This window comes from Myotis lucifugus, unplaced genomic scaffold (assembly GCF_000147115.1).
Source record: "Myotis lucifugus unplaced genomic scaffold, Myoluc2.0 scaffold_12, whole genome shotgun sequence".
Lineage (NCBI taxonomy): Eukaryota > Metazoa > Chordata > Mammalia > Chiroptera > Vespertilionidae > Myotis > Myotis lucifugus.
In genome coordinates, this window is record NW_005871060.1 from 538,249 (window position 1) to 558,482 (window position 20,234).

At 37.2% G+C, this 20,234-nt stretch overlaps 1 protein-coding gene across 6 annotated transcripts in view; it reads left to right on the plus strand.

Annotated features, from left to right (window-relative positions):
- The first annotated feature begins 275 nt into the window (after nucleotides 1–275).
- MRPL1 (mitochondrial ribosomal protein L1) overlaps nucleotides 276–20,234 on the plus strand; it is a 56,333-nt gene continuing 36,374 nt past the window's right edge. The window contains exons 1-7 of one of the 6 annotated variants that reach the window (XM_023750315.1): nucleotides 276–411; nucleotides 1,633–1,756; nucleotides 12,569–12,695; nucleotides 14,241–14,499; nucleotides 16,850–16,933; nucleotides 18,481–18,552; nucleotides 19,441–19,552. In XM_023750315.1, the coding sequence (XP_023606083.1) occupies nucleotides 1,708–1,756; nucleotides 12,569–12,695; nucleotides 14,241–14,499; nucleotides 16,850–16,933; nucleotides 18,481–18,552; nucleotides 19,441–19,552 (703 nt within the window). In that variant the 5' untranslated portion in view covers nucleotides 276–411; nucleotides 1,633–1,707. The other 5 variants (XM_023750316.1, XM_023750317.1, XM_006084518.3 and 2 more) reach the window with 5 other exon arrangements.

The following is a 20,234-nucleotide window of genomic DNA, read 5'->3' on the forward strand; positions in this document are numbered from 1 at the left end:
CATGCTTCTCCTAGGTACTCTCACCATCTATTAAAACGATCGTACACTTGCAGAATCAAAAATTAAAATGGTTAGGACACCGCCAGCAGGACCGTGTTCTGCAGGAAGAGCAGATTTCCTGGAAAACGTTTACGCTCTCCTACCGGAACCTTGAAACGCGGAGTCCCGGGCAGCACGGAGGGCTGAGGGGGGAACACCGCCACGGGGCACGCCGTCCCGCGCCCTTCCCACCCGGCACCAAAGCCGATTTTGGTTCCTGCCCCTTTCTTGCTCCTCCCAATCTCTTCCCCCTCCGCCAACTCCGGAAGGGAACCCTTTCAAAATTTCTTCCACGTGGAAGCGTAGGACCAATTTCATCAGCCCAATCCGGAATGGTTAACATGGCGGCGGCCGTCAGGTGCCTCAGTAGAGGTAAAGCCCGGCGTTGTGTGGGCTCCGGGGGAAAAGACCGGTGGCGCGGAGTCTCCTCTTGTACAGAGTGCAAGCCAGACTCCTACGCACGGGTCTGCGCTGGGGGCTGGGAAAGCCTCCTCGTTTTGGGCTCAAAGTTCTCGAGGGTCCTTGCTATGGAAAAGCGACCTTCTCTGCGGCCTCACCCCCTTTGGAGCCGTCCACCCTAGGAGTGGAATGGGAGGAGGATGTACACCGACACCCCTCCGGCCACTCGCAGCGGCCGAGGCCAGGACGGGGTTCTGTCTCCGAGACTGGTGGGGTGCAGGCAGAGAAAGGAGTTGGCCAGCCAGGCGAAGTGAGTTCTGAAAAGGAAAAGGTTCTGCAAAGGAATGTGTGTGGCTCACAGCTGTAAACTTGAACGTTTACAAAATGCTTGTTGGTGCGTTCAGGGTGCTACATGGTTGCAGGTGATTTCAGTTCTTAAGCTTCCGAAGACGTTGCCTAATTTGGATCAGCAGTTGTCCTTTGGTGACTAATTCAGGCATCCTTCTTGGTAGCAACTCTTCCTCCGCAGTTCAGAAGGTCCAGTTAAGGGCCAGGATGACAGCCCTTTTTTGGTACATTGCTCTTTAATTTTTGTTCTGTGTTGTGTTTTCGAAGCACAGTGATGTGTATAGTTATTTAATTAAGATAGGTCTTTAGGTGGAAGCATCATCTAGCATCACCCCCATTTTACATATTTCAGATATCCATATGTGCACGAATCTGTTGTTGGGCTGTTTATTGTCTTATTACTTGGTCTTTCTATGCCTGTGCCAATACCACAGTCTTAATTTCCATAGCTTTATAACAAGTCTTGATCTCTGGTGAGGCAGTTCCTTCACTTTTTTCGTATCTTTCAGAAGTGCTTTCAGCAACTCTGTGAATGTATTATCTATTTTTAAAAACGAGTAAAATTTAAATTATTTTATATATTCAGGACAGACATACATATTCTGTAACGTACTTTGAGCCTGAACTGGATTAAGTTAAAAATAAGTGAAGACAAAATTGTTCAATTTGTTGTGTTTACTTGGCTTTAGTTTTAAGAAGTGGAGTGTCCATTATTACACTTTTTAAAGAATGGTTAAGAATCACAAAATATTGAATGTTTTTGTTCTGGAAAACACTGATTAAGAATATAAAAATTGTGAATGCAATTATCACTTATTAATATTTTACATGTTTTTTTCTTTCAAGTCTTGATACATCAAAGGCATAATCTTTCCAAGATGCCTTATCAGACACCTCTTTATCCTTGTTCTGCATGTGTTCATGTGCCTAATAGACATTTTGCTGCTGCTGCTGCTGCTGCTGCTAGGAGGTAAGTATTTTTTTTTTTTTTTTTAGTTATTTCATTTGCTATCATCTAAAATTTTGATTAAAAAGATTATGCTCAGTTCCATAAACAGATACAGGGACATGTAGTTGTAAAAGTCTATCATCTCTGCTTTCTTGACTTTATAGTCCTGAATAAAATATATAACTTAAAACACTACTTAATATTTATTGAATACTGACATTCAATTATGAGTTTAATCCCTACAACAACCTTATGTGGAAGCTATTGTTATTCTCTTTTAGAAACAAAAAGCAAGGCACTGATAGATTATGTAACTTGTGCAACATCACAGAGCTAGTAAGTGTTGAGGCTAGGATTTTGTGACATAATATATATTTACATTAGTCTCTGCCCAGTTCCTGACACAGAGCTTCTAAAACCCTTGAAAATCTCCTGAGTTTTAGGGATGCTAGGAGCATCTTTTGTTCTTATATCGGGTCTTTGACCCATTTCCTGATACGGAGCTTCTAAAACCCTTGTCATTTCCTGGGTGATAGGAGCACTTTTTTACTAACAAAGCAACTCTTGGTGGGCTCCTGGATTGGGGCTGGTCACCAGAAAGACCAAAACATGGTTAGAAGCTTAGAACTTTCAGCCCACTCTCCATCCTACAGGGAGGGGAGAAGGCCTAGACTAAGATTGAGTTCATAATTGATCATGCCTACATGATGAAGCCTCCATAAAAATCTCTGAACTATGGGGTTCAGAGAGGTTCTAGGTTGGTGCACACAATTTATGTGTCAGAGTGTAGTGCTCCCAACCCAATGGGGACAGACCCTTCTGGATCTCGGCCTATATACCGACTTATCTAGCTGTTCATCTGTATCCTTTATCATATTCTTTATTATGTAAGAAACCGGTAAATATTTAAGGGTTTCTCTGAGTTCTGTGAGGCATTCTAGCAAATTATGAAGCCTGAGGAGGGGATTGTGCTACACCCAGATTTATAGCTTGTTGGTCAGAAGTACTGGAAGCCTGGACTTGTGATTGGCATTTGCAGGGAAGGCAGTCTCATGAGTCTGAGCCTGTAACTTGTGGGATCTAATGCTAAACCAGGTAGCTACCGTCAGAATTGTATTCAACTGTAGGACACCTACCTGATGCCAGAGAATTAGATGGTGTGGGAAAAAAGCCTGTGCATTTGGTGTCAGAATTCTTGTGAGTAGAGGAAAATAGTTTCTATTTCAGCAGATACTCTGTTCTGTTCTTGCTTACTTTTAACTTTTAACCATATACGCTGTTCTGTTCTTGCTTACTTTGAACAATCTCCAGATATATCTCCACATATCTTGGAGATTGTTTCAGGTAGAACTGTCTAGTCATTCTTTTTTTTATTGAGTTATAATTGACATATAACATATTAGTTTCAAGTATACAGCATAATGATTTGATACTTATATATATTGTGAAATGTTCACCACAATAAGGCTAGTTAACACTTATTATCAGAGAGTTACAACTTCTTTTTCTTGTAAGGAGAACTTTTAAGATTTTTCTCTCTCCGCAATTTTCAAAGATACAGTACAGTATTATTTACTACAGTCACCATGCTGTACATTACATTCCCATTATTTATTGTAGTTTGTACCTTTTGACCATTTTGCCTACCCCTCACTTTCTGCCTCTGACAACCACTAATCTATTCTCTTTCCCCCCCCTTATTCCACATATAAGTGAGATCATATAGTATTTAACTTTCTCTGACTTATTTCACTTAGCATAATATCTTCAAGATCCATCCATGTTGTGAATGACAAGATTTTGTGGCTAAATAATATTCCACAGTTGAGTACACGAAACACAGAGTTTATTCTTGTCTTATTTTCCATATGAGCAACTGTAAACCTATTTTTGCCCTACCTTGTATATACCACATTTCCTTTGTCCATCCATCCATCAATTGATACTTAGGTTGCTTCCATGTTTTGGCTATTGGAAATAATGCTGCAGTGAACATGGATATGTTATATTGTGTGAATTTACCATAATTTAACCATTTTCCTATTGCTATACATTAATTGTTTCAATCTTTTGCTATTACAAATGATCCTGCAATGACTAGTCATGTACATAGATCTTGTAAAATATTATGAATATGTTTATAGTATAAATTCTGAGAAGTAGAATTGTTGAGTAAAAACATGTGTCCCGGCCGGTGTTGAATGTCGACATATGAACCAGGGTCACGGTTCAATTTCCAGTCAGGGCACATGTCCAGGTTGTGTGCAGGAGGCAGCTGATCAATGATTCTCATTATTGATGTTTCTATCTCTCACTCCTTCTCCCTTCCTCTCTGAAATCAATAAAATATAAAAAACAAACAATTTTAATTAAGAACAAAAAAACTCTCCTTTTTGATATACAAAAAAAGATGTGTGCATTTATAATTTTGATAGGTAATAGCAATTTGCCTTTACAGAGATCTTGTCAGTTTATGTCCTTACCAGCAAGTATTATTAGAATGCCTATTTTCCCATATAAGTGTGTAGTCAAAATTTTCATTTTTGCAAATTTGATAGGTAATAAATGGTTTCATCATGGTTTTAATTTGTATTTCTTTTATTATTGAGGTTGTATATCTTTCATATATTTAAGAGCAGTTTATTTATTTTTTACTGTGGATTTTCTGCTCATGTCCTGTTCTTTTTTTTTTTTTTTTTTTTGCTTGTTGATTAACAGAAGCTCTCTGTATATTATAAATTGTCAAATATCTGCACAATAGCTTTAACATGTTTTAACTGTTGTGGTAGAGGAATGGATCAAGTGCTATGGGATCACAGATGAAGGAAAGTAGTGCAAGAAGTATTTGAGCTGGCTCTTGAAAGATAGAGTTTTGCAGGGGGATTTGAGAATGGTGTTTCAGTGATATAGAGGCATGAAAGTAAATGATATGGATGTAATACAGTCTGATATGAATTGAATATAGGATAAAGAGAAAGATGGTGGGGGTGGGCTGGAGAGGGCTGATAGGGGGGGAAAGGGGGACATATGTAATACTTTCAACAATAAAGATTAAAAAAGAAAAGAAAGAGATGGTGGAAATATAACTAGAAAGGAGGCTTCCTTTGAGTGTGAATAGTGCTGGATTATCTTTTCTTGTTGAGAAGTTGGAGAATATTGGTTGTGCCAATTTACATCCCTACCCAGCTGTGAGTGAGAGTGTCCAGTTTTCCATATTCCTAACAACCCTGGATATCATCAATCTCTGTGTTTCTTCAGTGTACTTCTAATTTATATATTTTGCCCATGTTTCCATTGGGTTGTTCATTTTTCTGCTTTCTTAAAGTATTTGTTTATTAGGGATAGCAATTATTTTGAGAATATTTTATATTTAAATGGTTTTTTTTTGTCCTAGAGAAATTTTTCATTTTACATTTTCTTTAAATTTGTATTCTAGTACAACTTTTAAAATAATTTCACTAACCTAAAAAACATAGTATAAGGAGTTTGCATACTTAAAAATATGAAAAATTATTAGCAATATTTTTATGCCTGACAATGAGTTATTCAGTAGCTTGAAGAGGATCATAGTATTCATAATTCTAGTTGTGGTTTTAATTTTTAAATTAAATATACTGACTTTATAATATACTAAAAATAGTTTTTTCATGGCTATTTTTTTTAAAAATCAGGATCTGAGACAGAGAGGCTTGCTTTTTTTCTCTTATCTCTTATCATTCTGAATCTCCCCGCTCCTCCATGAATATAAACCATGGTTTGCCAGTGGCAGATTCTGGTAAAAAAAAAAAAAAAAAAAAGGCCACTGTATCATCTCTGACTCTGGTTCTTTTCCTCTTCTGAGGTTATTTTTCTTCAAGTATTTCAAAAATTTTTGTGGACTGCCAGACATTTTGTGTAGAACAGTCGAGACTGAAGTACGTGGTATTTATGCCTGGAAATGTGCATGCCCCTTCTGTCATAGCCTTGAGTCAATCCAGTCAGTTGATCTAGGTTTTGGTTTTATTGTTGCTATGGTTACCATTGGCTTCATATTTCTGTACTGTCACTTTGTGCTTTGAGTGGGGGCTGGGCTGTGGAAGGTTTCTCTTCAGTGTTCTAGGTCCTGATCAGTTTTCTGTCTTGTAGTTTTGGGGGGAGAGTAGAGAGTACAGTGCAGAGGTTGAGGGGGTTTGGGGGGGTGTCTCCATACTCTTGCCCCTCCCCTAGTAGTAGACTGCTGTTGCTTATTGCTCAGTGCTTGTTAGGCTGGGGATAGGTATGTGAGGGAGATCCAGCATTTATCTTAAGTAGGCACAGTGTGGCTAGACCTTGGGGATGGGTCTTCTTAATATTTTTGTTCCTTGTCCCCATGGTGTGTATCTACCACAGATCCTGTGTGAGAATGTCAGGGACCGTCCCCGTCTTTACTGGTAGAGGATACTGCATGCAGGACTGTTTCCTTCCCTGCCCTCAAGGGTAGAAGTTTTAGTACTTCTTCTTTCTTTCTTTTTCCTACACAGAATGGATGTTTACCTCTGCCCTAGAGGGTTTCAGGGTTACATGCTTTTCTGGCAGCAGTGGCTGATCTCCTCCTTGTCTGCACCCTCCAGGGAGGATTTCTAGTCTCTTGGCCTGCTCTAGTATTTCCTAAGAGGATCAGGGGAGGTCTGTGAAAAGGCCCTAGGAAGGGAGTGTGAACTTCCCTTGTGTTTGCATCTTCCAAGGGGGTTTACACTGTCACCCTCGCCCTAAAATTTTTGCTGATTTCTTTTCCTTACCTGCTTGCCTTTCTCCCATACTCTGCTAGGGGTGAAACTTGCCCTGGTGGTATGCATGGGGGCGGGGTGGGAGTGTGGATTGACTCCTTGGATTTTAGGCTACTCATTTGCCCTGTGATCTCAGCTCTGTGATGGATTCAAGACAAGTGGTGATTTTTATTTCACTCTTTCTTACTGTTAAAGCTCTTTCCAGCTTTGCTTTTTTTTTTTTTTACTTTCATTTATTTGTATTATTAATGACTGGGTTTTATTCTGTCAGCTGTTACATTGTAAGTGGAAGCAGAACGTCTGTATTTAGTTTAATGAATAAACCAGCATCAGAAATGTTAGTGAGTTTATTTATGTGATGTACACTGAGAAATACAAATTCCAGACATTTGCATTCCATTAATAATTACATGCCCTAGGCATTTTCTCTTTAGTGCTGTTTAATTCAGTTTAGTTTGACAGAAGTTGTATGCTTTCCTCCCCTCTCCCCCATCCCAACCCTTCAATTCTTCAATGTCAGAGGTTTTTTTCCTTCAAAGAACCCTAGCAGGTTTGCTCAGTACATAGAGCGTCGGCCTGTGGACTGAAGGGTCCTGGGTTCGATTCCAGTCAAGGGCATGTTTTGGGCACATCCCCAGTAGGGGGTGTGCAGGAGGCAGCTGATCGATGTTTCTCTCTCATCAATATTTCTTTTTTTTTTTTTTTTTTTTTTTTTTTAATATAATTTATTGATTTTTTACAGAGAGGAAGGGAGAGAGATAGAGAGTTAGAAACATCGATGAGAGAGAAACATCGATCAGCTGCCTTCTGCACATCTCCTACTGGGGATGTGCCCGCAACCCAGGTACATGCCCTTGACCGGAATCGAACCTGGGACCTTTCAGTCCGCAGGCCGACGCTCTATCCACTGAGCCAAACCGGTTTCGGCGTCTCATCAATATTTCTAACTCTTTATCCCTCCCTTCCTCTCTGTAAAAAATCAATAAAATATATTTTTTTAAAAAAAGAACTTGGATCTCTGGAGTCATAGATCTTCAAAGGTCTTGAAGCGAGCTTTATTATAGCACTGATTTTTTTTTTTATAATTCTTTATTTGGGTGTAACTATGGAATTATTTTTCCTTTCATGCTTTTGGAATTAGGGGACAGATGAGGCAGGCAGAAAGTTATTACCTGAGCACAGTCTCTTTTACTCATTTAATCAATGTGGTTTAGTTACCCAGGTAACTGCAGCTAAATTCTGTTCTCTTTGATTCAGACTGCCAGGTGTTTCTCCCTCATTTTCCAAAAAAAGCCTTTCTAGTATGATTTATTTTAGGCTCTGAGAATTATAGTTTTTAAGCTCTCCTGATAGGGCCTTACATAATTACATGAACATGAACAAAAAACTTCTTCTGGACATGATTCTTATGAATAAAGATAGACACTTTTTGGAGAGTCATAGAAAATAGGCAGTTGGTCTATGAAATTATTATTAGTGGATTTTGTTCAGTTGTAGGTTTTTTTTTTGGAAGAAAATATTTTCCTTAGAGTCCTATTCAATCTGTGTTGTAATGATTTATACTTTTCTTTCTTTTTTAAAAAAAAAATTCTTTTTTTTTTTTTTTTTTTTTACTAAAGCAGTGTTCCAGTTGTAACTTAAAAATATTTTCACTGGCTCAGTTGGTTGGGCACTGAAAGGTTGCTGGTTCGATTCCCTGTCAAGGCACATGCCTTGGTTGTTGGCTCCCATCCCCAGTTGCACAGGGGTTGCACAGTAGACAGCTGATTGATGTTCTGCTCTCACATCAACATTTCTCTTTCTCCCCCTCTCCCTTCCCCTCTCTCTCTAAAAAAAATTCAATGAGTATTTAAAAAAATATATATTCACTGAATCACCTCAAATATGTATTTTGTGAAACAAGGTTCAAAGCATAAATAAGTAAATTGTTGTATACCCAACTCAGTTTCTTAGTTTCTTCCTTCCTTCCTTTTTTTCTTTCACTAGGTTTTGCAGATATTTGTTAATTTAAAAATCATATTTCAGCCCCTGGGAATTTCATATTAATTGCAAATTAATGGACAGGGTCAGCCATGAATGAAAATTTAGTGGTGAAATCAGCATTTATGTAAAGTAAATCTGTAGGTTACAGCTAGGACTCATTTTTTTAAAAAATTCTTTATTGTTTAAAGTATTATATATGAATCCTTTTCCCCCATTGACCTCTCCCAAGTCGTTCCCACCCCCACCCCCACCCCACACATGTCCTCACCCCTCTTACTGACTGTGTCCATGGGTTATGCTTATATGCATCATACAAATCATTTGGTTGATCTCTTCTTCCCCTTCCCCTTCCACCTGAGGTTGGATGGTCTGTTCGATGCTTCTCTGTCTCTGGATCTATTTTAGTTCATCAGTTTATGTTGTTCATTATATTCCACATATGAGTGAGATCATGTGATGTTTATCTTTCTCCAAGTGGCGTATTTTGCTTAGCATAATGCTCTCTAGTGCCATCCATGCTGTTGCAAATGGTAAGAGTTCCTTCTTTTTTTACAGCAGCTTAGTATTCCATTGTGTAGATGTACCACAGTTTTTTAAAAAATATATATTTTATTGGTTTTCTACAGAGGGGAAGGGAGAGGGATAGAGAGTTAGAAACATCGATGAGAAACATCGATCAGCTGCCTCCTGCACACCCCCTACTGGGGTTGTGCCCACAACCAAGGTACATGCCCTTGACTGGAATCGAACCTGGGACCCTGCAGTCCACAGGCCGACACTCTATCCACTGAGCCAAACCGGTTAGGGCTACCACAGTTTTTTAATTTGCTGATGGGCGCTTAGGCTGTTTCCAAATCTTAGCTATTGTAAATTGTGCTGCTATGAACATAGGGGTGCATATATCCTTTCTAATTGGTGTTTCTAGTTTCTTGGGATATATTCCTAGAAGTGGGATCACTGGGTCAAATGGGAGTTCCATTTTTAATTTTTTGAGGAAACTCCATACTGTTCTCCACAGTGGCTGCACCAGTCTGCATTCCTACCAGCAGTGCAAGAGGGTTCCTTTTTCTCTGCATCTTCGCCAGCACTTGTCATTTCTTGATTTGTTGATGATAGCTATTCTGACTGTGGTGTGAGAGGGTACCTCATTGTCGTTTTGATTTGCATCTCTCAGATGATTAGTGACTTTGAGCATGTTTTCATGTCTCTTGGCCTTCTGTATGTCCTGTTTCATAAGGGGTCTATTTAGGTCCTTTGCCCATTTTTTGATTGGTTTATCTTCCTTTTGTTAAATTGTATGAGTTCCCTATAAATTTTGGAAATTAAACCTTTACCGGATATAACTTTGGCACATATGTTCTCCCATGTAGTGGGCTTTCTTGTTTTGTTGATGGTTTCTTTTGCTGTGCAGAAGCTTTTTATTTTGATGTAGTCCCATTTGTTTATTTTCTTCTTACAGCTGGGACTCTTACTCATTTAGTTTATTTTAGGTAGAGAGTTTATTACTAAAACAGGTTCTCTAGGCTTCTTCTTCTATTGGCTTCACTGCTCTTTTACTAAATATAAAAAAAAATATGATTTCTCCAGTTTGGAAGGTTTCCGGATTTTGTGGAGTACTTCCCAGGTAGCTGAGGCATGTCGCCTCCATCCACTTGGGCTCCTGCTTAGGCTCAGACCAGTGGTTCTCAACCTTGGCTGCACATTAAGAATCCCCTTGGGAATCTTTTTAAAAATTCCTGAATTTCTGGGCCCTCACCCCTCCAGAAAATTCTGTTTTTTTTGTTAAGGGGGTGGGGCCCCCAACATTAGTTAACAAAAAAAACAGAATTTCCGGGGGGATGAGGCCCAGAAATTCAGGGATTTTAAAAAAGATTCCCCAGGGTGATTCTAATGTGCAGCCAAGGTTGAGAACCACTGACTTAGCGAGCATTGGCATTATCTCCTATTCTGTTAAATTGCTCATTAGCTGAGAGCATATTATATTAGTTGTGGTAATGAGGTTTCATTGAGTCTAAAAGTGAGAAATGAATTAACTTTGGAATGGTTTTTGAAGTACTTTTTAAAAAGTTGTTTTACTGTCATCCCCTTCTTTCACATAAATTTTATAGAACTTTGTATTAATTTTTCGTTGCTGCTATAAAAAATTTCCTCATATTTTGTGGCTTAAAACAACACAGGCTTATTATCTTGCAGTTTTGTAGGTCAGAAGCCTAACATGGATTTCACTGGGCTAAGATCAGGGTGTTAGCAGGGCTTCATTTCGTTCTAGAGCAGCGGTTCTCAACCTGTGGGTTGCGACCCCTTTGGGGGTCGAATGACCCTTTCACAGGGGTCGCCTAAATACATCCTGCATATCAGATATTTACATTATGATTCATAACAGTAACAAAATTACAGTTACGAGGTAGCAACGAAAATAATTTTATGGTTGGGGTTCACCACAACATGAGGAACTGTATTAAAGGGTCGCAGCATAAGAAGGTTGAGAACCACTGTTCTAGAGGCTCTATGGAAGAATTTGCTTCCTTTCCATTCCCAGCTTTGAGAGGCCACCTACATTACCCCAAGTTCTCCACCTTCAAAGCCAGGAATGGCAAATTGATTCTCTTTTCATGCTTGAATTTCTCTTATCTCTTACCATCTTGGTCAGATGCAGGTGGGAAAAGGGGAAAGTTTCTCTGCTTTATAAGGATTCGGTATGATTAGATTGGGCCCACTTGGATAATTCAGGATACTCTCCCATTTTCAGATCTTTAACCTTAATCACACCTGCAAAGTCCTTTTTGCCATGTAGAGATGGATATCTGTGGGAAGCCATTATTCTGCCTACCACAGAACCCAAACATCTTTATAGAATATTATTTCACTGATTTAAAGTGCTTATGGGTAAAAGATTATAGGTGTGATTTGACTTAATGCTGAGAAAATATATCACCTCTAGTTCTCTCTTTTCTTCTTAGCTTCAAACTCTTAACTGCAATTACTTGTTGAACATATTTTCTTAGATATTTTGTAAGCACCTTGTTAGCTTTTGCTATATAACAAACCACCCCACAAATATTTGTCATTGCCCACATACCTGTGGGTCAGCTGATGTAAGCTAGGTTTGGATGGGTGTCTCTGATGACCTTGGCTGGGCAAGCTGTGCATCGGTGAGTAGGCAGGTCAGGTGAGAATTGTCTAACCTAGCCTGGGGCTCTCTGGGGGCAGCTGTGTTTCACGTCTCATCTTCCCACCTTTGGGTTAGCCCAGGCATGTTCTTATGAAAATGGCAGAAATGCAAACATGTAAGTGGAAACACATGAAGCCTCGTGTAACCTGAGCTTAAAGCAGAGAAACTGTCACTTTTGCTTATTCTATTGGCCAAACTGGTCACATGGTCAAATCAAGGTGCTGGGAAAGATACTTTTATCTTTTTAAATGGGAGGAATTTAGCAAAGTAACTTGAATGGATAAAGGGTTGTAAAAAATAATATAAACAGAGCCTTTAAAGTAGAGTTGGAGCTGCCATCCCAGAGGAACTTGCCTTGCAGGTCTACTCCTCAGACCTTTGGAATGTTAAAACTGGGCAAAATAACCTTTAGACTGGGCCTAAAGCAATCTTATATCCCAAACAATGTTTGCAAAGATAACAAGAAAGCAGATAATATAGCTATGACTATTTGAGTTTCTGCCTGGGTCAGTTTTTCCAGAATCACTATTACTTTGTATCTCAAATAAATGCTTGCTGCCTCTCTCTCACCCTGGCCTTTTATTTTTTGGTTAACAGGGGATAAGGAATTGGGGCCAGTGATGTAATTAATCCCACACTGACCTCTGTACTACCTTCCTGTTTTACTTTATTTCTGGTCTTAGTTAATGATACTACTCTATGCCTAGTCATCTAAGCCAGAAACCTTAGAAGTATTTTAGAATCTTCTCTTTCCCCTTTTCTATATTCAGTATCTACCTTGTAAACATCTTTCTAAAGTTTAGAATCTAAACTCTCACCTATTACCCTCACTGTTCTGGTTCAGACAGTCATATCTCCTTGAGAAGAAAGGGAGGAATAGTCTCTTCCTTGTCCCTAATCTAGTTTCCTTTGAATCCATTCTTTGTATTGCAGCTGGAATACTCTGCTTGCAATACATTGCCTCTAGGAGAGGATGCCCTCTGGGATGCGAGTCACCAACTTTATCTTATGCTGTTTGCTGTCTTTTGCTTTACTCTTCAGTTCAAGTCAACAAAATAAGGCCAGTGGGTCAAAAAATCTAGTCCACAATCTATGTTTGTATGGTTCGTGAACTAAGACTGGTTTTACATTTTTAAATGACTGGAAAAAATAAAAAGAACAGTCATTTAAAAATGTAACATTTTTGTGACACATGAAAATTATGAAATCTAAACCAGTGTTCATAAATAAAGTTTTATTGGAATACAACTATGTTCATTCATTTTTGTATATGGCTGCTTTCATATTATAATGGCAAAGTTGAGTCATTGAAACAAGAGACCATAAAATACTTGCTATCTCATCCTTTACAGAAAAAGGTTGCCAGCCCTTGTTCTAGTCAAGTCGAACTTTCTGTACCATTCTATTTCACGCCTCAACGTGTTTATTATGTTGTTTCTTTGGCTTTTTTTTTTAAGTAATAGCTTTATTGAGATATAACTAACATATTATGACGTTTATCCATTTAAAGTGTACATTTCAGTGGTCTGTAGTATATTAATAGAGTTGTGCATCACTGTAATTTTAGAACATTTTCATTACCTTCCCAAAAATCCCCATGTTCATTAGAAGTCACTCCTCATTTCCCTAATCCTCTCCCCTAAGCCTTAGACCAGGGGTCCTCAAACTACGGCCCGCGGGCCACATGCAAATACAAATACTGTATTTGTTCCCGTTTTGTTTTTTTACTTCAAAATAAGATATGTGCAGTGTGCATAGGAATTTGTTCATAGTTTTTTTTTAAACTATAGTCCGGCCCTCCAACGGTCTGAGGGACAGTGAACTGGCCCCCTGTTTAAAAAGTTTGAGGACCCCTGCCTTAGACAATCACTAAATCTACTTTCATCTCTATAGATTTGCCCATTCTTGATATTTCATGTAAATGGAATCATACAATATGTGGGGTTTTGTGACTGTCATCTTCATTTACATAATGTTTTTAAGGTTTATACATATTGCAGCAGATACCAGTATTTTATTCCTTTTCATTGCTGATTAATATACCATTGTATGTATGTAACATGTATCCATTTGTGATATGATGGACATCCATTTTGTTTTTACTTTTTGACGATAATGAGTAATGCTGTTAAGAATATTTGTGTACAAGTTTTTGTGTGGTCATGAATTTTCATTTCTCTTAGGTATATACCTGGGAAAATTCTTTATTCTTCAAGAATTGACTTTGGGATCATCTCTTGCAGATCCCTTTCCTAGCCTCCTAAGCTGGATTAAATGTTCATTCCCTATTGCTCAAATCACACTTGTAGTACTTTACACATGATATTGACGTTATCTGTTTGCATGTTTATTCCTCTGTTCCTCTAAGTTTCTGGAGAGCGGCATCAGTGCCTTATTTGACTTTGTATCAACTGCAAACAGTACAATAATTCACTTAATATTTGTTGAACTAGAAAAACTGTAAAGCAGTCTATGCTTTCGAATTAAAGTAAACTTTATATTTTGTTATTTTTTTTTGTCTTATATACATGGGCTTTTTTTTCTTTTTTCAGTCTCTTGGAATACATATTGAAATAACTGATCATGAATTTATCTTTTTTTCAAGGCCTGAAAAGAAAACAAAAAAAGGTACCAAAGAAAAAGCATCAAATGAAAAACAAGATGACATAGAAAAAATAAAGTCAATCCCCTTTATGGAAGATGAACCTGAGGATGATGTTTACTTAAAACGCTTATATCCAAGACAGATATATGAGGTGGAGAAAGCTATTCATTTACTTAAGAAATTTCAAATTCTGGACTTTACACATCCAAAGCAAGGTGTTTATCTTGATTTGACACTGGACATGGCACAGGGGAAGAAGGTATATAGACTCAAAATAAATTTATTTGTGAACAGTAGTATGAATTGACATTTCTTAATGTTTTAATTCTTGCCTTTTATAATAATTTTTAGAAAAACTTATGCTCTTTCTATGCTTTAGCATGAAAAATATGTATGTTTGTTTTTTAGCTTCCAAATATAAAATAGAATGTTAAGCAAACTCATAGTTGATGAACATATATCTCCTATCAGCAGAAAATCATTGGTATAAATTTCAACAAAAATAATATTAAAATTAATTGAGGTATTACTATAACTTTGAAAAATTACTTAAGCTGCCTGTGTGTCCTGTTCCTTCTCTGTAAATGAGAGTTTTGGATTAGATCATTAGCCTTCAGATATTTCCTTAGTGTCCTGGATTGAGACTAAGTTTGAATGAGTGGGGTGCCAAACCCCTCCCTTGCTTCAATCAGAATGTCTCTGCTTTATCTGTTTGTATATTGCAGTTCCGTGGAAGACTTTAGTTTATAAAACTCTAAAAGTAGGAAACACATGTGATTAGAATTGATGTCCATTAAGCTTCTCACTGAAGGAATCTAATTTTCTTGGAACTGATATTTAAATTTTTATTCTCAGGGTCTTTTTTGGTCAAACTAGAAGGTATAAGTTTTTAAATACAATTGAACAACCTCAATAATAACAATAATGATTGAACATGTAAGAGGAGGCAGGATAGAGTCAGATTACAGTACCGGCCAGCATCCTGTTGTCACCACTTATTAACTCTTTGAACTTGAGTTTCTGGTTTTACCTCTTCAAATCTCAGTTTTTTTTTATCTCTTTAAAAAGGGAGATAAAAAGCTTAGTTCATATGGTTATAGCAAAGATTGAATGTGGTCATGGATGTAAGGACTTGGTAGGTGTTTAATAATAACAATCAATATTTACTGGAAAGTTTTTATGTACCAACCACCACACTAATGCTTTGCATGCATTTTCTCATTTAATCCTTTAATAATTTCAGAAGAAGAGGCCAAGACACAAAAAGTAAAGTAACTTGCTCAAGGTCAGAGAGTAGGGGTAGGGTTAGGATTAGAAACAGTTTATACTAGCCATGTTATAATTTTATTTTATATCACAGTGTTACTGTTAGTTTTATTTAAAAAATGTTGTGTCCAAGATGATCACTTTCTCAGTCAACTGTTAATATATTTCATAAATGTGTCTAGTTCACAAGCCACTTGTGACTAGACACATTGAAAGGATACTGTTGTCTTCCTAAGACATTTTCTTAATCTTAATAGACTGCTTGTAACAAGCCGGTATTCCCCAGGGAATGCTATTATGATTGCTTGCCATTGAAAAATATACTGAAACCAGTTGTGACATGTTAATGGCAAAGGAATGCCAGTGAATAAAATTGAGTTGCATGTCTGATAGAATGTGAACTTAAGAGTTTGTGCTTTCTTGTCTGAAAAATCCTCAGAAGGTTATCTCTACTCAAAATAAACTAAAAATACAATCTTTCAGTTTTAATTAGGGAACACCCCTTTTCTCTTTTTTCCAGACCTTAAGGCTGCATCAAAACTGTGGACTTAGAACTTGTTTCCATGTGAAGTTTCCCTAAGAGATCTGAGCCACAAGCCTAGACAGGCAGGACTTTGACCAAATGACTGAACAAATTAGTTCTGAGGCCCTGGGGAATCTCCACCCATATTAGGGGCCTCAAGTGCATGCTACTGTGTGTTTTAGATGTTCCAATGTTCTTCCCACAGGTGTCTGAAAGTGGTAGGTGGTTTAGGTTGTTTCCAAATAGACCCACTCAGAAGAGCCTTTCAGGCTTGGCATTCTGTCTTGGATTTAGAGTTAATATCACCAGATTGTTTAGAGCCAATGATGGAGATTAGTGTGTCCTACTGAGCAGATCAGCTGGATATTGTCTGTTGTTCAGTATGCACAGTTGCATTCATTTCCTCCTTGATGGTGTCACAAGATTACATATCCTTTTAAATTTAATTCAAGGTGGCAAAAATTATTGGCATCCATGTAGAAAGAAAGTATTGTACTAGGTGCTGGGGAAGATACAGATATGCAAATACATCTTTCTATATATGAGACACTGATGAATGATGTAGAGATAGAAGCCAAGTACCATGGGAGTATGGAGCTGGGTAGAGAGATTTAGATTTTCATGATGGTTTCTTACAAAAGAAATAAAATCTCTGATGCCTTAAATTATAATCATTGAATAGTTCTGGATTAATGAGAGGATATGTGGTAGAATTGAAACATTAAAAAACAAAACATGTTAGTTCTGTTTTTTACGGATGTGAGAGGCACAGAAAAGATGAATGAATTTTTCACAATCATTTTTTCCATTGTGTATTTAGAAAAAAGTGGAGCCATTTGCCAGTGTTGTTAGTTTGCCATACCCATTCGTTTCAGAAATCAATAAAGTTGCTGTATTTACAGGGGTGAGTAACCTTTACCAACTTTTTATATCCTTTAACTTGTTTAATAAAACATTAGTAAGTGTTTAGAGTAACTGAATGAGTAGAATTAGAGAAAATTCTAGCATTCACCAAGTCTTATTTTCCCCATATGAACCTCAAAGCAGTAAGATGACTCATCTGAGGTTATGTCATTAAAGTAAGAAAAAGCTAAACTAGAACATTAACTTCATCATTAGTTATTATTCTACGATATTCTGTTTCTCACAAAAACGCTGACGGGAAGTACAGAATTTATTCTAGCTCCTGCTTCTGACTCAAACTCCTCATACAACAATAAAATTATTTTGGGCCCATGTAGTGCTTTGAAGACACAGAAACCACACTTTAAAAAATATCTAGTGTAGAAAGTGAAGAAAGTCAAGGCTATAACAAGTACAATAATAAGTTTTTGGTCAAACTTTTTGTATTTATAAACATTTGTTTATAATGTGTTTATGATTTTATTTTGTAAGGTGTTTTGATTCTTCTCCATCTGTCTCACTTTCAAGGAAGAAATTCTTTACTTTTTTTTTTTCCAGAAAAGTGGAGCATATAGCTGTTGGAATGCCACAAAACTTGAGTAACTAAGGGAGTGTGATATATTTCACAGTAAAACCAAATGGTATAAATGGAACATAGAGAAAGAAAATAACTAATGCTGTGTATTTTTTCTTTGAATTTTCAGACAACAGGCTAAATTTTGGTTCTATCATTTATTAAAAATATTTTTCTCTTCCTGATCAGTGTGGCTCGGTTGGGCATCATCTCATGCACTGAAGTGTTGCTGCTTAGATTCCTGGTCAGGGCACAAGCCCAGGTTGTGGGCTTAATCCCTGGTAGGGGGTGTGCAGGAGGCAGTCAATCGATGTTTCGCTCTCACATCCATGTTTTTCTCTCCCTCTCCCTTCCTCTCTCTAACAATCAGTTTAAAAAATCTTAAAAAAATTTTTTTCTCTCTATATTGGTTTGATAAAATATCTCCATTTAAGGAGCAAAACTAAATATATTTTAATTTTTTACTTTTGGAAGATGATATGTTTATGGTATTAGAGACTTAGGCTGAACTACTTGGTAGGTTCCTCATGCATTTTTAAAAAAATATTTTTATTGATTTCAGAGAGAAAGGCAGAGGGAGAGAGAGAGAGATACATTAATGATGAGAGAGAATCATTGATTAGCTGCCTCCTGCATGCTCCCTACTAAGGATTGAGCGTGCAACCCGGGCATATGCCCTTGACTGGAATTGAACCTGGGACCCTTCAGTCCACAGGCCAATGCTCTATCCACTGAGCCAAACCGGCTAGGGCCTCATGCATTTTTTAGTTATTTGCTCATGTTACAAGAAATACCTCAATTACCTAAAAACTAAACTTGTTCTGGATGTAATATTTCTGATGCATCTCATTGAAAATTGATGCATTTCCAATTAAAAGTAAAAGCCACAGTTTCTATCTTGAGCTGTAATATTATTTCTGACAAAATACTTGAAAGCAGACTGAATTGATGTTTAAACTATTGTATTTTGGTAGAATGCATCAGAGATTAAAATAGCAGAAGAACATGGAGCTGCGTTTGCAGGAGGAACTAATCTGATTCAGAAGGTACAGTGTTATTTTCACGTTCATTAGTTATATGAATTGTTTAGTTATCTTTGCCATCCATTTATTTATTACATGTTTTAGAATTAGTATTGGAAAGTCTTGGAGTAGAAATTTCACATACCGTTCTTTGACATTTCAAATTGCCTCTGCTTAATATTTCTAGTGATGAGAGCCCTGGTTCTGAATCTACACTACCTTTGTTTCAATTCTGGGTCTGTCCCTTATAAGTACACAGACAGACTCATCCTCCCTAAGTCTTCAGTTTCTGAATCTGGAATGTGTAATCAATATTAGTACTTGCCTCTTAGGATTATTGTGAAGACTGGATCAATTAAACCATGTTAAATATTGAACTGAATGCTTGGCATGTGATAAGTGTTTGCTTAATGTAAGTTATTGTTAAGAGGAATACAGAATGTTATTTAGAGGATAAAGAATTTATAAAAATAAAGAATAGTAACAGGAAGATAAAATTTCAGAGTCACAGCTTAATTTTGCCAAGGTTCAAGTCTTTAGAGTTCACTATAATCCCAAACCACAGCTTTGAATGACATATAGTGGGAAGATTTAAGCAAAAGGAATCATTGGTAAAATATTTCTTGCCTAGGCAGTACTATTCTAAAAAGTTGCTTCATTTTATAATCAAGTAAATTTTTAAATGAAAGAATTAAACCCTTTAAATACATATATTTTAAGTGGATGTGACTATTTTTAAGAGAAAAGATCAGAAAATGTTTTGCTTCTAATGGTTCTCATAATTGGTAAATGTGTTCATATGATCCTTGTTTAAAGACAAACCATTGTTTAATGTGCGTTTTCTAAATTATAAGGGGAATTACTACATTATACTTTCTTTTCAGAAGGTTATTTTTTATCTTGATTTTTTAGATTTTGGATGATGAAATTGAGCCAGACTTTTATGTAGCTGTTCCAGAAATTATGCCTGAGCTTAATCCATTAAAGAAGAAACTGAAAAAAAGATTTCCAAAGCTTAATCGAAGTAAGGGAGAATTCCTTTTTATTATTTCAATATGCTATCAACAACTTTCTTCTAATATGTATGTTTTGTTAGAAAACAAAATTGCTTATATATATATGTAGAATAAATATGTCCTGCTATTTGAATTTTGTGTTATGTGAGAACATGCAGATTTGATTTTTTCCCTCTTGACATTGATGTTGGTAATCTATTGTAATTTGCAAAGCTAATTACTATATAATACTTTAAATTTAGGCTATATTTTAACTTGAAATTAAGTGAAAGTATTACCCATTAGACATGTTATAATCATACTGTTTTTAACCTCTTTATCAATATAATAGGTATGCTAATTTATGTCAGCATTCAACTCATACATGAATGCTTACAGTATGCATGGCACTGCAGATTTTTTCCTTAAGGAACTTTTCCCTTATGGATATTTCTCTCTTATGAAATACTAGAGGGGGTGGGGGTGTCCCTCAGCCCAGCCTGCACCCTCTCCAATCTGGCACCCTGGAGGGAAACGGGCATTCGGACATCCCTCTCACAATTCAGGACTGCTGGCTCCAAACCATTTGCCTGCCTGCCTGCCTGATTGCCCCTAACCGCTTCTGCTTGCCAGCCTGATCACCCCCTAACCACTACCTTGCCAGCCTGATCGACACCTAACTGCTCCCCTGCTGGTCCAATCGTTCCCACC